General features: G+C 33.8%; 2 protein-coding genes across 5 annotated transcripts; both read left to right on the top strand.

Moving 5' to 3' along the window:
* The first annotated feature begins 1,704 nt into the window (after positions 1–1,704).
* On the top strand, positions 1,705–8,677 carry LOC113872053 (histone-lysine N-methyltransferase ASHH1). 4 transcript variants are annotated; one of them, XM_027509271.1, is made up of 12 exons: positions 1,705–1,967; positions 2,434–2,509; positions 2,839–2,866; positions 3,028–3,095; positions 3,896–4,052; positions 4,415–4,501; positions 4,662–4,746; positions 4,828–4,921; positions 5,061–5,259; positions 5,961–5,995; positions 7,503–7,950; positions 8,282–8,677. In XM_027509271.1, exons 3-12 carry the CDS (start codon positions 2,864–2,866, stop codon positions 8,549–8,551), a joined length of 1,446 nt encoding a protein of 481 aa, XP_027365072.1. In that variant the 5' UTR covers positions 1,705–1,967; positions 2,434–2,509; positions 2,839–2,863; the 3' UTR covers positions 8,552–8,677. The 4 variants fall into 4 exon arrangements, 3 of the variants coding, with proteins under 3 accessions (XP_027365072.1, XP_027365073.1, XP_027365071.1); XM_027509272.1 differs by lacking the exon at positions 2,434–2,509; XM_027509270.1 differs by having other exon boundaries at positions 1,705–2,509.
* Positions 8,678–9,441: 764 nt separating this feature from the next.
* On the top strand, positions 9,442–11,305 carry LOC113872741 (phytosulfokine receptor 2). Its single transcript, XM_027510537.1, has 2 exons — positions 9,442–10,865; positions 11,263–11,305. The coding sequence occupies exon 1, from the start codon at positions 9,733–9,735 to the stop codon at positions 10,846–10,848; it is 1,116 nt and encodes a 371-aa protein (XP_027366338.1). The 5' UTR covers positions 9,442–9,732; the 3' UTR covers positions 10,849–10,865; positions 11,263–11,305.
* Positions 11,306–13,721: the final 2,416 nt, after the last annotated feature.

Genomic DNA, 13,721 nt, shown 5'->3' with positions numbered 1-13,721 from the left:
CTAAAACCTTGTGACGTCATTTTGGTAACTTGGTTATAAAACTGAAACTGGAATTTCAAAACAAATATTTTTGGGTATGGAAGATAAGGTTAATGATGTAGAATTAAGTTCTGCAAAATTATGTTTGTGAAAATTAATCAAATCACGCATTTCATTTGTATTTGTATACCATTGTCTCTTTATATCAAATCTTGCACTCTTTTAAAAAGAATTAAAAAAAAAGGGAAACAGTTTGAAATGGCAATGCATGAGTCCAAAAAAGCATAGGAAGCAAATGGACAAAAGAGAAGTTCCAACCTGGCTTTGCTGGTTTTGGCTTGACCATGCCAGATTCAGATGCTTTAACGCTTCTCCCATGCCATAAATTGTTGCTTTTCCTAATAATAATAATAGTAAATATTCCATGCCCAAGTTGTTCATTAAAGCATTACCGAAACCTAGGTATTCTCCTTGCAAAGTCAGCTTTTTAAGCATAGCATGTCTTTGATTCTTATTTGTGCCTTTCTTGTTAGGCAATCTGGACACAACACACCTACATTTTTTCGATTGCATAAATATTCACACTCTTCCTTTTATTTACACCATATTGTTTCCATTAATTAAAGTGGATATGAATCTCAATGCAAAAGAAAGTGAACAAAATTTGGTTATTCTTATTGTCTTTTGTAACTATCTTGTTATATAATAAAAGTGTAATTTTGGTTTTCATTGAATATGCTTCGACTTTTCTCTCATAATATTACTAATATGGAATTTCTTCATGTCATCAAAACAATCATCCATGGCAATCGGAAAAAAATGTTGACTTTGGCATTAGTTACAGCTTGTAAGCATTAACTACCTAGAATGGGTTATTGATTTCAAAGAATAAGGGACACACGAATGTTTATTTTTCCATGAATATATAGAGTAATATTTAAGAAGTTAATGTACTAATAATAAAAATAAAGGTAATTAGACCTTTCATAGTTTTTAAAAATTGAATATACTAATTATTGTGCATTTTATATATCATAGTATACTAATTATTTTAAAATAACTGTTTACAAATAAAATTCCATACTATTTTGCAATCAAGTGTTTTACTTTTAACAGTTGTATCAAAATGGTCCAATCCAACTTGATTAATTTAAATATATTCATTAAAATGTAAACTTTAGACTATTAAATGTAGTATTTAAATAAAATTAAAATTTTTAAGCTGTACGTAATTAAGTCTGCGAAAACAAAATTTTTTCTTGTAGACTATAGACTCGACCTACCTGTGTAACCTTTTTTTTACCCCCTTAACTCTAAATGATGTTATTTTTTTAAGAAAATATACAAACCTTTTCTCAATAGTTTAAATTGCCCATTCTTTTTTAGTAGTGATATATATTTTTTAAATTTATGCAATATTATGTCATAAAAAATTATTTATTGAAAATTACAGCATTTATACTATCTATATATAAAATTATATTTTTTTAATAAAAAATACAATATAAACATCCTTATTACATATAATTATGTACTTACTAAAATTATCTGTATAATAACGATACTACCAATAACAATATAATAAAATTTAAATGTAAATTTTAATTTTTTTTATAGCACTTAATAACACATAAATTTTATAATAACTTATGCTTAAAAGTGTATTTAATGTATTTTTTTCTATTGTTTTAGTTTTTCATTAAATTATTCGTTACAGCATTTAATTAAGAGAAATTTTGTTTTTTTGTTTTTTTTTTTCCGTTGGACAGACATGTTATGAGTCCCTCCGCGGAGTCCCACTCCACCGCCATCTTTGGCGTCATTACAACTGTTCTTCGCCGGAAACCTAACAACTCTCATCACTCTCTGAAAATCGTGCCGCAGCTTGAAAAAGCTCCTCTCCAGTGCCAACCAAGGTTTTCTCTTTCCACTGGGAACCTATAACAGCATTGCAAGTTCGTTGATCATTGCGCTTTTTTTCAGCACAGGTTTCATCCTCACAAACCATTTTTCGTTTCTGCAATCACCGCCGAACTCACTTTTTAGACTATGCCATATTCTGAATTTTGGAGGCAAAGTTAGTCCTATCACTGTTGTCGCTGGCACAAATTTTCTGATTCACTAGGTTTTAGGGTTATAGTAAAAACTATTTCAATTCTCTATTAATACTAACAGTTCAGGCTAATCCATTGTAGCAGCATTGACATTGTGAATTTGTGACTCAACAGAGTGAATATATGACCTATTGGCTTTAGGTTAGGTAATCTTTAAACTCCTTGTGTCCCTTAACTTTTACTGCATTTGGTCTCAAATGCGATGGACATAACATCCTAACCAAATAAAAGGAAAAAATAAATATAAAAATAAAGGAATGGCCAATGATTAGGTGCAAAATTGTATATTGTGTATTGACCTACCCAGAGAAACTTCTACTTTTAGTGTTATTTTCTGTAGGTTCGCACTCTTGCATTTTCGGTGTTGTGGGATTGATTGGACGGGGATAGAGCTATTTCTATCCCATGTTCTAATGGTGAAAAATAGCTAACTTCGTGCCCTTTTTTGGTAGGAGAATTTAAACAATTTAGATTAATCTTTGACAGCTTCCTTGAAGAATAAAGAAAAAAGAAAAGAACTTTTGTCCTCTCGTAGTGATTATTAAACTGAAGAGGAAAAGCTGTGTTTTTTAATTTTCTACATTGGCATTTTGCAAGATGCCGATGCTGATTTTGATTCTATAAGTTTGGCTTAATTTATTAGTTGATCACTATGCGTATAGAGCTATGTAAGATTAGAGCTGAACATATTAATTTATTTGCTTTGCTATCTCTCATCCATTATGCTCATTTCCTATTTTTTCAGGTTACCCAATACAACCATTGCTCAGATGGTAGTTTCTTTCTTTCTTTCTTTGTTTTTTCAGTTTTTGCCTCACTTTCTTTACGTCTATGTTTTTCCAATTTTTTTATTTGATTTTATTGTTATTTGAAAACAATATTGTTCATGTTATTATGTGTTTGAGTCAAGTAACAAGTTCATTTTTAATTGAAGGATCCGCATGCTGAAGAGTTGCCTCCTCAGTACATACATATAAGTCAGAATGAATTCTTTTTGCGAAGGTTAGTAATTTCTTTTTATAGCATTTCCTCAATGGTCTATACCTTTTATTTTTCTCTCTCTCTTTGTTTTCAACTCCAATTCTTTGTGATTATAGTATATTTTGATGGAAAATGCCTCTTAGTACGAAAATGAATCCGTACTCTATATAGTGTTAAACTTGATTGGCTACTGATTGCTTATGTCTGGTGTTTCTTTTGTTATCCATATTCTTTGGTCATTTAATATTCTTGGATCTTCGAATGCTAATCTTGATATCAACAATTTGGCCTTCCCCTGACCACAAGAAGTCTTTCATTATTCCCTATTTCCTTTTAGCTAATCCCCTTGGAAAGCAGGAGAATGAGTAATGGAGGGGATATTGGACAAACAAGATTTGGTAGAAGTTGACTGTCAGAGGAATAGTGAACATCCTTCCTAGTATCCAAATGTGTAGAAAACTTAGTAAGGGCCAGGATTCCAATCAAATAATTCTCACAAGGAACAAAGTTGGTGCTGCTATGATTGGAGTATAAATTGATTCTATAGTTTAGTAATTACAATTGTAATTATATTAACAAAAAAATTTCAATCCAAGCCTGACCTCCTGACCAGAAGGAAAAGCGGAGGTATGAAGTGGAATTTGGATGGAATGGAATTCAACAATTTCCATTGCATTCCATCCTATCTTAAAACACAGTCTACATTACAAGGACCAAGCTAGAGAGAACTGTGTAATCAAATGACTACTTTGCATCTGAACTCTGGACAAAGCTTTATAAGTTATATTGATTTGTTTGCTTTTGTCTTTATTTCTGTCCAGACATAAGAAGCAGAAGGAAGAGGATATCGCTGTATGTGAATGCAGATATGATGCTGATGACCCTGATAGTCCATGTGGGGATAGCTGTCTGAATGTATTAACCAGCACTGAATGCACCCCTGGTTATTGCCCTTGTGGTATCTTATGCAAAAATCAGGTGAGCTCATGTTTGGGTTTGTATGATATGATATTTGTTATATGTTATGTAACTTCATATTTACAGGTCAATTGCAAAATATACTATTAGAGATATAGTCTTTTGTTTACTCTAACCATCTTGCTGGTAGTTGAAGGTTGGTTGTGAGAAGTTATAACTTATTAACTCCCAATTTTTGCCTCTGAGGGAACATAATTGTTGTGTATTTATATTCTGTTTTGCTTTTAATAAACTTCTCAGTAGCATTCAAGAATACCCTGCACGAACTTGTATTTCATAGTTTTCAAACCTTTGACCTGTTTTTATTTTGGATGAAACTAACATCATTTTCTTTATTCATGTCTCATATGTCATGGTTACAGAAATTTCAGAAGTGCGAATATGCTAAAACAAAGTTGTTTAAAACTGAAGGTCGTGGGTGGGGCCTTTTGGCTGATGAAAACATCAAGGTAATAATATAATGAGTTGCTGTGAAATTTGGATAAAGAAAAAAGAACTTTCTTGCTAAACTTGATGGATGTCATTGCATTTTCCTTTTGGTATGGTTGAGTATTTAGTCTTTTTTTTAAGTGCAGTGGTGCCACACCTTATTTTATTTATTTCATACAGGCAGGACAATTTCTCATTGAATACTGTGGAGAAGTAATATCATGGAAAGAAGCCAAACGTAGATCCCAGGCTTATGAAATTCAAGGTCAAATGTCAATTAATTTGGTGTTTCTATTTGATTGGCATTTAATTTTATGTTCTTGTAAAACTTTTGTTTGCATTGCAGGTCTTAAGGATGCATTTATCATTTGCCTTAATGCTTCTGAATCCATTGATGCAACCAGAAAAGGAAGCCTTGCCAGATTTATAAATCATTCATGGTAATCACTTCAAACAGAAATGAGAAGATTAAAGTAAAACGAACCTGCTAATATGCAAATATAGCTGGCATGTTTTTTTATTCTCCTTGTTTCCCATTAACCAACATTTGACATCAACTGAATACTTTTAAGTTTGCAGTCAACCAAACTGTGAGACAAGAAAATGGAATGTGTTGGGAGAAATACGAGTTGGAATATTTGCAAAACATGATATTCCTATTGGAACTGAATTGGCATATGACTATAATTTTGAATGGTTTGGAGGTGCGAAGGTTCGCTGCCTTTGTGGTGCACTCAAATGTTCTGGATTCCTTGGAGCAAAATCTCGTGGTTTTCAGGTTAGTTTTAACTAAAGTAGTTGTAAGCTCAAGAAAGCTAAGTGCTGAGTAAGCCTTTCAAATGCTTAGGCATGGTGTTGATTTTTGGAGAACATGAGTTTTTTAGTCCCACCGATAGCTTGAAAGATGATGGTTAGTCGTTCTTTATTTGTTTGGTGGAAGATGATTGAATATTAAACTTAAATAATGCTGAAAATATGGTGCAGTGAGTCTTGATTCACAGGTTAGCTCTTCTGTTTTGTGATTATGAATTTTGATATATTATTAAATAAAAGGTAGATTCTTGTCTTAGGGGGTTTGGTGATGTGTGGAGAAAGTAACTAGAATCCTCAATTAGGAGAACCAATCGTATGGATGGTAGGCTTATTGCTAGATGTGGAGGGAACCTGAAAAAGACTATAGGCAAAACCATTGAGATGGATTTAGATATCAATGGTTTGTCTACAAAACATGATAGCGCCATTTAATCCATGCAACCAACCCCACCTCCCTAGTGAGAAAAGGCTTGATTGTTGTTATATCGGTTTTGATCTAATGGATGATTTTATTGGGGAAAAATCTAGCAGCTGTAATGATTGGAAATAACTTGATGTGTCTCGGTTCTGGGATTTTGTGTTGGTGTTTTCATTCCTTTTTCTTTTCTTTGATTATTGTTGATTTGTAATCATCTGTTTTTCTTCATGTTGTGAAACTACTGGCAGGAGGATACTTATCTATGGGAAGATGATGATGACAGGTACTTTATAATTTTTTATTTTTTTTATGCACTCCTCTAAATAACAGCTTTTATTTTCTCTGTTAGTGATGTGATCTGCCAGACACCACATGCAATAAGTCACATCAAATGATTCAGTATTGAATACCTGGTGCTTGAAACTAGTGTCATCATTTCAAAATTTTCCTTTCTTTGGGTTTGGGGAAATAAACTAGCATTTTTTTTAATTATTTTTATAAATCTTTTCCCCATATAAATATTTTTTATCATAAAAAAAAAAACTTAGTGAGATAAGGCTTGGTTGTTGTTATTTAGTGTTTTTGAACAAAAAAAAAAATTTTATCACCTAATCGAAAAATTATTTTTAACTTTTATTTTTCACTTTATCAACTAATGTAACTTTTTCAATTTTTTAGCTAATATAAAGAATTTTTCCTTTTTCTTTTTCTTTTTATTGTATTTGATGACAACTTATTAACTTTATTTTTTTAACAAAATTTTAATTAGTGCTAAAAATTAGATTAAGTTAAAAATAATTTACTATTTTAATATTTTTCCAGATTTATTTTTTAATTTTCATTGTATTTGAAGACAAAATATTAAGTTATTATTATAATTTTTAATAAATAAAATGTTGAATAATATTAAAAAAATCAGGTGAAGTTAAATAATATTTTTTATTTTTTTTAATTTCTTCTTATTGCATTTGAGCAATCCATCAAAAATCCCAAATAAAAAAATATTTTTTTAAAGTAAGAGGAGCCATGAAGAGTGTTGATCCAATAAAAAGGTGAAGGAGCGTGGAATCTCTATTTTGTGAAGTGTGTAGATAGATATTGAACCAAAGTTTAGAGGGTTTGAATGATGGCTTGAGAGTTGTAGATTATAGTTAAAAATGTTCAGGTTTTTCCTTATTCCCATTGAGGGTTACACCTTGAAGACACGGTAAGATTGTTGCTCTATCACCTGGTTGTTTGTGGTCGTGGGTTTTATTCACAGAAACAACCTCTGTTATGTGGGTAAGTCTGGATATGTCTATGTATGATCATTCCCCATTCGTGGACACCATAATGGTGAGAGCTGATGAGAGCCCTCCTGCATTAGGTTTGCCATTTATTGACCTGTAGCCATTCTTAGATTCTAATTTGTTATGGAGTCTAAGCTTTTAATAGAATGCCACTAGCATGTGGTTCCAATGGTTATTGCATTGACGGCTATTTGTTCAGATGCTCCAAATTACCGAGGACCAACCCTGTCCATCTTAATGTTTTATTGTTGTGGGATAAATTGGGACTCAGAATTAACAGACAAATAGTGTTTTATTGCCATGTTACTGTATTCAATTTCAAGGGAAGATGTTTCATTGAATCCCCCCCCTCCCCCCAATTTCTGTTGCATAGGTAGTGTGATTGCTTAGTAACAAACCTAGACGTGACGCACTTACATGTCTTCTCAACTGGAATAGTTAGCACTACACTATATTTTTTTCATGATGTTTTGACACAATTTTTTATATTATTGGTTACAGGTACTCTGTTGAGAAAATTCCTATATATGACTCTGCAGAAGATGAACCACTGTCAAACGTTAATGGACAAACTGAACATTCTTTGGATGTTATACTTAAAGCTGAGCAACTACCGGAGCCCACTGCTTTTCATGTTCAGCAACTTGATTTAGTTCAGATGAAAGGTTTAGATGTCAAGAAGATTAAAACTGATGTTGATGAGGATATGAACTTGTACTCCCAGGATACTGAACAGGCCCTTTCACAAAAGAATGCAATGATATCACGTGTCCGAAGTAATACAGAAGGCAGAAACTATCGCATTGGACCTAGGTCCATATCTACCAAAAGAGCAAAGGCTTGTAATGCTGGAAGGTTTAAAAATCTCATACAAAAGAAAATTGATGCAAAGTTTGCAGCTGGCCTCTTGGCATCCAAGGAAGCACAAGAGGAGATTTTGAATAATGAGGTATGCGTGACTTTTTTAGTTTTTTATTTTGGCTGTTTGCTGAACATTATAGCCTGGCTTTCGGTTCCCCCCAAAAATATTCTCCTTACTATTATACGAATATTATGTCAGAAATAATGAAACAATATCAATATCAATATCATCTCCAAAATAGTTGAGTTGTTAGGTATCGTTGATGAGAATTGTCACGACAGTTGGTAACTTGGTGCATTGTAGTTCATCCAAAAATGTTCTATTGTCATTCCATTATGCTATGTGACAACATATGGTTGCCATTTATATTTCCATGTCTAGTTTTGTGTTCATATCTTATATAAGGGTCTCCATGCAGAAAAGAAAGGATGACGCTACTGCTGCTCTTGATTCCTTATATGATGAAATACGGCCTGCCATTGAAGAACACGAGAGGGATAGCCAAGACAGTGTATCTACGACTGTAGCAGAGAAGTGGATACAAGCTTGCTGCCTGAAATTGAAGGCGGAGTTTGACCTTTACTCGTCAATTGTCAAAAATGTTGCTTGCACTGCTCAAAAGACTCCTAGCCAAGCAAAACCTACTGAAGTAGATATCGAAAATGAAATTAAGCTTTTGACAGGTTGAAATTCTTTTCACATTTTTTCCCCATCTTTAATCTGTAATCTACAATTTCATCAAATATATATGGGCAACTGAGGAAACTTATTTTTTTGAAATTCATGAAATGAAGGAACCAAGAGGGCGAGAAAAATCCTTTTAATATATTATTTATTATTTTACTATGTGTTTGTGTCAAGTTTTTATAGCAGGGGTTACCTAGTAAAACCTTCTGTACGCGAAGAAAACCCAAGTTCAGTTTAATGCGACGAAATTGTGGATGGTAATGTGATAGCGTTTCATTATTTTTTAATGCTGTACAGGATTTAATGTATTAAATATTATAATTTTAAATAAATTTTATTATTATTGATTTTTATTGTGTGTTTATTTATTAATGTTGTACAGGATTATGAATAATATTAAATATTATTTATATAAAATTAGAGACGAGTGATTATTTACTCCAATTATTCCAAAAGAGAACGAGAGTCCTCGCCAACAGTCTAGCTTTGTCTCACTGTATTAGGTAGGTTGTATTGATCAAACATGGACTTCATCATCAAGGTTTTATGTGGTTGGTAATGTGATAGAAAACAGGGAGAGTTAAAATATCTTGCTTGCCTTTGCTATCTAGGGGATCATAGATAATGTAAATTCACGGTTGTTGTTATTATTGACAGCTCTTTTAAGTATTTCGATCTCTTTTGTTATTATTGAAAAAGAGAGAGCAAATAATTAAATAAAAGGGAAATCGAGTAATTTAAATTGTGGTAATGAAATGTTGTTATCTAGACTTGAGTCAAAAGTCGTATTTGTGAATGGACATAAAATTCACAAGATGGTGGAAAGAAAAATCGTGGATCCTCCCAGGAACTTGCCAAGCCTGAATGGCTGAATCTGTGATTGTGGATGAAGAAAATAACAGGTAATAAATTTGAAAGGAGTTACAGAATAGCTGATCGGCAACAGACGAAAATGAAGTGAGAAACGAACTCTACGAAACCTAACCCATGCATCAGTCAACACCAATAATGAACAGAACAGAACAATTGAAGTCAACAAGAGTATTGGGCTGGCAAACCTAAACAAATCAGTTGACTGGTCTCCCACAACACCTTCCTCGAAATCACAATCCACTCTTTCCATTCAATGGCCACACCCTTCTCAACTCTAAATCAATTCACTTTCTCTCTCTAACCCCAACCATGGAACGCGCTTACGAAGCCATCCTAGCCGCCACCGCCAGCTTCTTCATCGTCACCCTCCTCCTCGCCGCCATCATCATCCTCTGCCACCACCGCAACTCCTCCAAAATCCCAACCCCAACCACTCGCATCCGAACCCGACCCGCTTCACACCACAACGCCTCCCTCTCCGTCGACGCCAGCTGGTCCTCCGACCCCAACCTCATCAAGATCTCGTGGGAGGAACTCGCACGCGCCACCGACAACTTCTCCCCTAACCTGATCGTCGGCGACGGCAGCTTCGGCCTCGTCTACAAGGCGCGTCTCTCCACGGGCGCAATCGTGGCAGTCAAAAAACTGTCCCCCGACGCCTTCCAAGGCTTCCGTGAATTCACGGCGGAGATGGAAACCCTAAGCAAACTCTGCCACCGCAACATCGTGAGAATCCTCGGTTATTGGGCCTCTGGGCCCGAACGCTTACTCGTCTACGAGTTCATCCAAAAAGGAAACCTCGATCAATGGCTCCACGAACCCTCCTCAAACGACGACGCCTCGCACGACCCCCTTCGCTTCCCCCTCTCTTGGCAAACCCGGGTCAACATTATTCGTGGCGTTGCACATGGGCTTTGCTATTTACATAGCCTCGAGAAGCCCATTATTCACCGCGACATTAAGGCTAGCAATGTCTTGTTGGACTCCGAGTTCGAAGCCCATATTGCTGACTTTGGGCTTGCGCGCAGGATCGATAACTCCCATTCCCACGTGTCAACGCAATTCGCGGGTACCATTGGGTACATGCCCCCGGAGTACAGGGATGGGGTTATGGTGAATGTTGTGAATAAGAAGGTGGATGTGTATAGTTTTGGGGTGTTGATGATTGAAACTGCATCGGGCCACAGGCCCAATTTGCCCATGAAGTTGGACCAGAATGACATTGGGATGGTCCAGTGGGCCCGCAAGATGAAGGAGCAAAATGAGGAGATGAAGATGCTTGATGCGAGTATCTCCAGAGAAGGGTTGAGGGAGGATAGTGTTAAGGAGTATGTCCGTATTGCTTGTGAGTGCACCGGTGAGTTACAGAAGGAAAGGCCCGAAATGCCCCAAGTTGTCCATTGGTTGGACTCAATCCCCCTTTGATATCTCCTCCAAATCATGTAAATATACCCTCTATCATTACTTTCTTTTTATTCTACTTCATTACTATAATAAGATTATTTTCCTTTACATCTGCTTAATAAATGTGATCAATTCTTCACTTTTCTCTTTTCTTTTCTTTTTTTGCCAATTCAGTTGTGTAATCAACTCCCAACTCCACAAGATGACAATTTTCTATTTCTACCTTGTTTTTAGTGTTTATACTCCAGTTTCTAGTGTTGTGAACATGACATGACAATGCAAATGGGTGGTCCTGTTCACTGATGGGCCCTGAAAAAGTGTAAAATGTTTTTTCAAATTAGACTTTTTACTTTTTAGCTCCGCAAGTTTATTCGTGAGAACAAGTTTGGGGTGTCCTTGGATTGGCCTATTTGGTTGAAAAATAATTGCACACAGAATGAAGAGTGGGTAGTTCAGTTGATGAGGGAAAATTCTCACAATCATATCTAGCAAACAGCCAAGGAAGCCCTACTTGCTAGATATGATTATTAAGAGAGTTATCATATCTTGTCATAATACAACAGAGCACATCTTTTATTTTACAAAGCGAAGTAAATATTCTGAGTAATTGTTAGCATAAATCGTTGAGGGGATTACTCAGAAAGTATGTCTCGGGACCTTATTCTATTTTGTAGTTTTTATGATTCAACGATTTTCCTTTCACTTATTGTTTTATATTTTTTGTATCATTCATTCTTCAATAGAAACAGGCACCGTGGACCGTTATTTTTTCTTTATAAGATTATGGGTATAATATTTTTTTTACATTTTATTATAAATTAATTTTTGTATAAGTTACATTAAATAAGAGTTGTAATGTATACAAATTAAACCTTTTACTTTGATAACATTTTATTTGTTTACTAATTAAATTATTTTTCTTAAAATTTTATTTAACAGTTGATTTTTTAGAGTAATAATAATAATAATAATAATAATAATAAAAAAGAGAAGACTTATATGATATTTATTTTTGTTTGAAGATTTTTAAAAACAGAGAGAATTCTTTAATATATTTTTACTCATATTTTTAAATTCTTTTAAATTATGAAATTTTATATTAATCAAAATTCCTTTCTCTCTCTTTCTTATTTTTGAAATTTTTTATTTTTATCTTTTTAAACTCTCAAATAAAGTCTAAAATAATAATAAAAAATATAAAAAAGTTATTATAATTTAAATTAATATTTTACAAAGTATAATTTACATTTCTTTTTAAACTAATATAAACCGAATCATGAACAGTGATGCCTCATTTGGTGCCTCTGATTGGGACGTGTGCCCAAAAAAGTGAGACTCGCGAAGCAAAATTCAAATTAACAATTTATATTATATGACAATCATAGGTACACGGATTTAAGAATCTGGGCTATGTATAAGGTATCATGGAATGTTTCAAAAAGAAAAACACGTTGAATACAGTAGTGTCACTCATCCCTTGGATCAAATATTGTACAGCAGGGCAGCCCAATGCCACACCATAGACCAAATTTTTCAGAGTAAAAACCAATTGAAGTAACTTCTTTTTTAGTAAAACATAATTTTGATTCTCTCACCTTTGGTTCCTGTGATTGGGTAAAGGTGCCGGCCACTTGATTGCCATAATGGACTAAAGAAATCCGTTGGTAATCATTCCTATCTCTTGTCAAAGCATGTTTCAATAATCGATAATTTTAAATTTTCATTAGTGTTCAGGAATAACAAGCAATAAATAAAAGGGAAAAATTTACCTTGGTTATGTACAATCATCCATGTTTCAATAATCCATAAAGGTTTCAGATGCTTACCAGAAGAACCAGAAGAGGAAAAATCAAGGCCATAGCAGTTCCAGGGTTGGTGGGTCCAGACTGAACGGTAAGGGAAACAGCATAAATAGCAGTATAAGCCCTACAAACCATTGTTCCGATGAAGTAGGATGACAAATTGGACATTGTGGTAGTGCAGAGGGCACAGGGAGGGTTATTCTCAAGTGAAGGTTACTGTTTTCTTGCAGGGCTTGGATTGTGGAATTAGGAACCGTTGTTTGGTGGTGATGTTGATGCAGCCGTGGGAGATCCAAGATGTTTGTAGACCACAAGAAGAGGGCACAGAAGGTGGGATCATATTTATTGATGAAAGGTTGAAACATATTCCAGCACCATTCCTAGGACTGATCTGGTTTCGACATTGTACCAAAACTGGCCTTTAAAAATTGGGTCACAACATAAAACAAAAGGACAAAATTTACTTAAAAACTGATTTTACGTAATTAAAAATCAGAGGATATAAATCAAATAAGTACTTAGGAAACTAAAAGTATAATTTAGCCTGTAATTTAAATTAAGAGATACTGTTAGTGAAAAAGGGAGAAAGAAAAATGCTAAATCCCACAAAATGACAGAAAAAAGAGGTATGTGATTAGAACTGTATTGGCCATCCAAATGTGCACGTTTAAATCAAACATGTTTGGATAGTTGCAGAACCCAATCCCTCTTTTATATGTTGTTCGTGTTCTATTTCACCACTCATTTGCTAAAATAAAAAGGCCCAAACAAATTATATATTAAGTCAATGAAATAGAGTGAGCTATGATAAAAAAAAAATAGTAGACATAGTTATACATGGAGATTACAAGTCCGTTTTAATAATTATGTTTGAACATTTTTTTTATCAAAATTACTTTTTTTAGTATTTGTCACCTAAACATTTCAAATTCAATTTCATTAAAAAAAAACTTGTAAACTCACATAAACATTATATTAGAAGTATTAAAATAAAAGTAAATCTACTTATACTTAAGATAACTCTAAATTTATTAGTGTCTTTTATTTTTATTAAAAAAATTCTTTTATAAAAAAAAAACAGTTTATTGTAAG

Source organism: Abrus precatorius, unplaced genomic scaffold, assembly GCF_003935025.1.
Source record: "Abrus precatorius isolate BTA unplaced genomic scaffold, Abrus_2018 Scaffold7, whole genome shotgun sequence".
Classification (NCBI taxonomy): domain Eukaryota; kingdom Viridiplantae; phylum Streptophyta; class Magnoliopsida; order Fabales; family Fabaceae; genus Abrus; species Abrus precatorius.
This window is presented reverse-complemented; position numbering and strand designations above follow the sequence as displayed.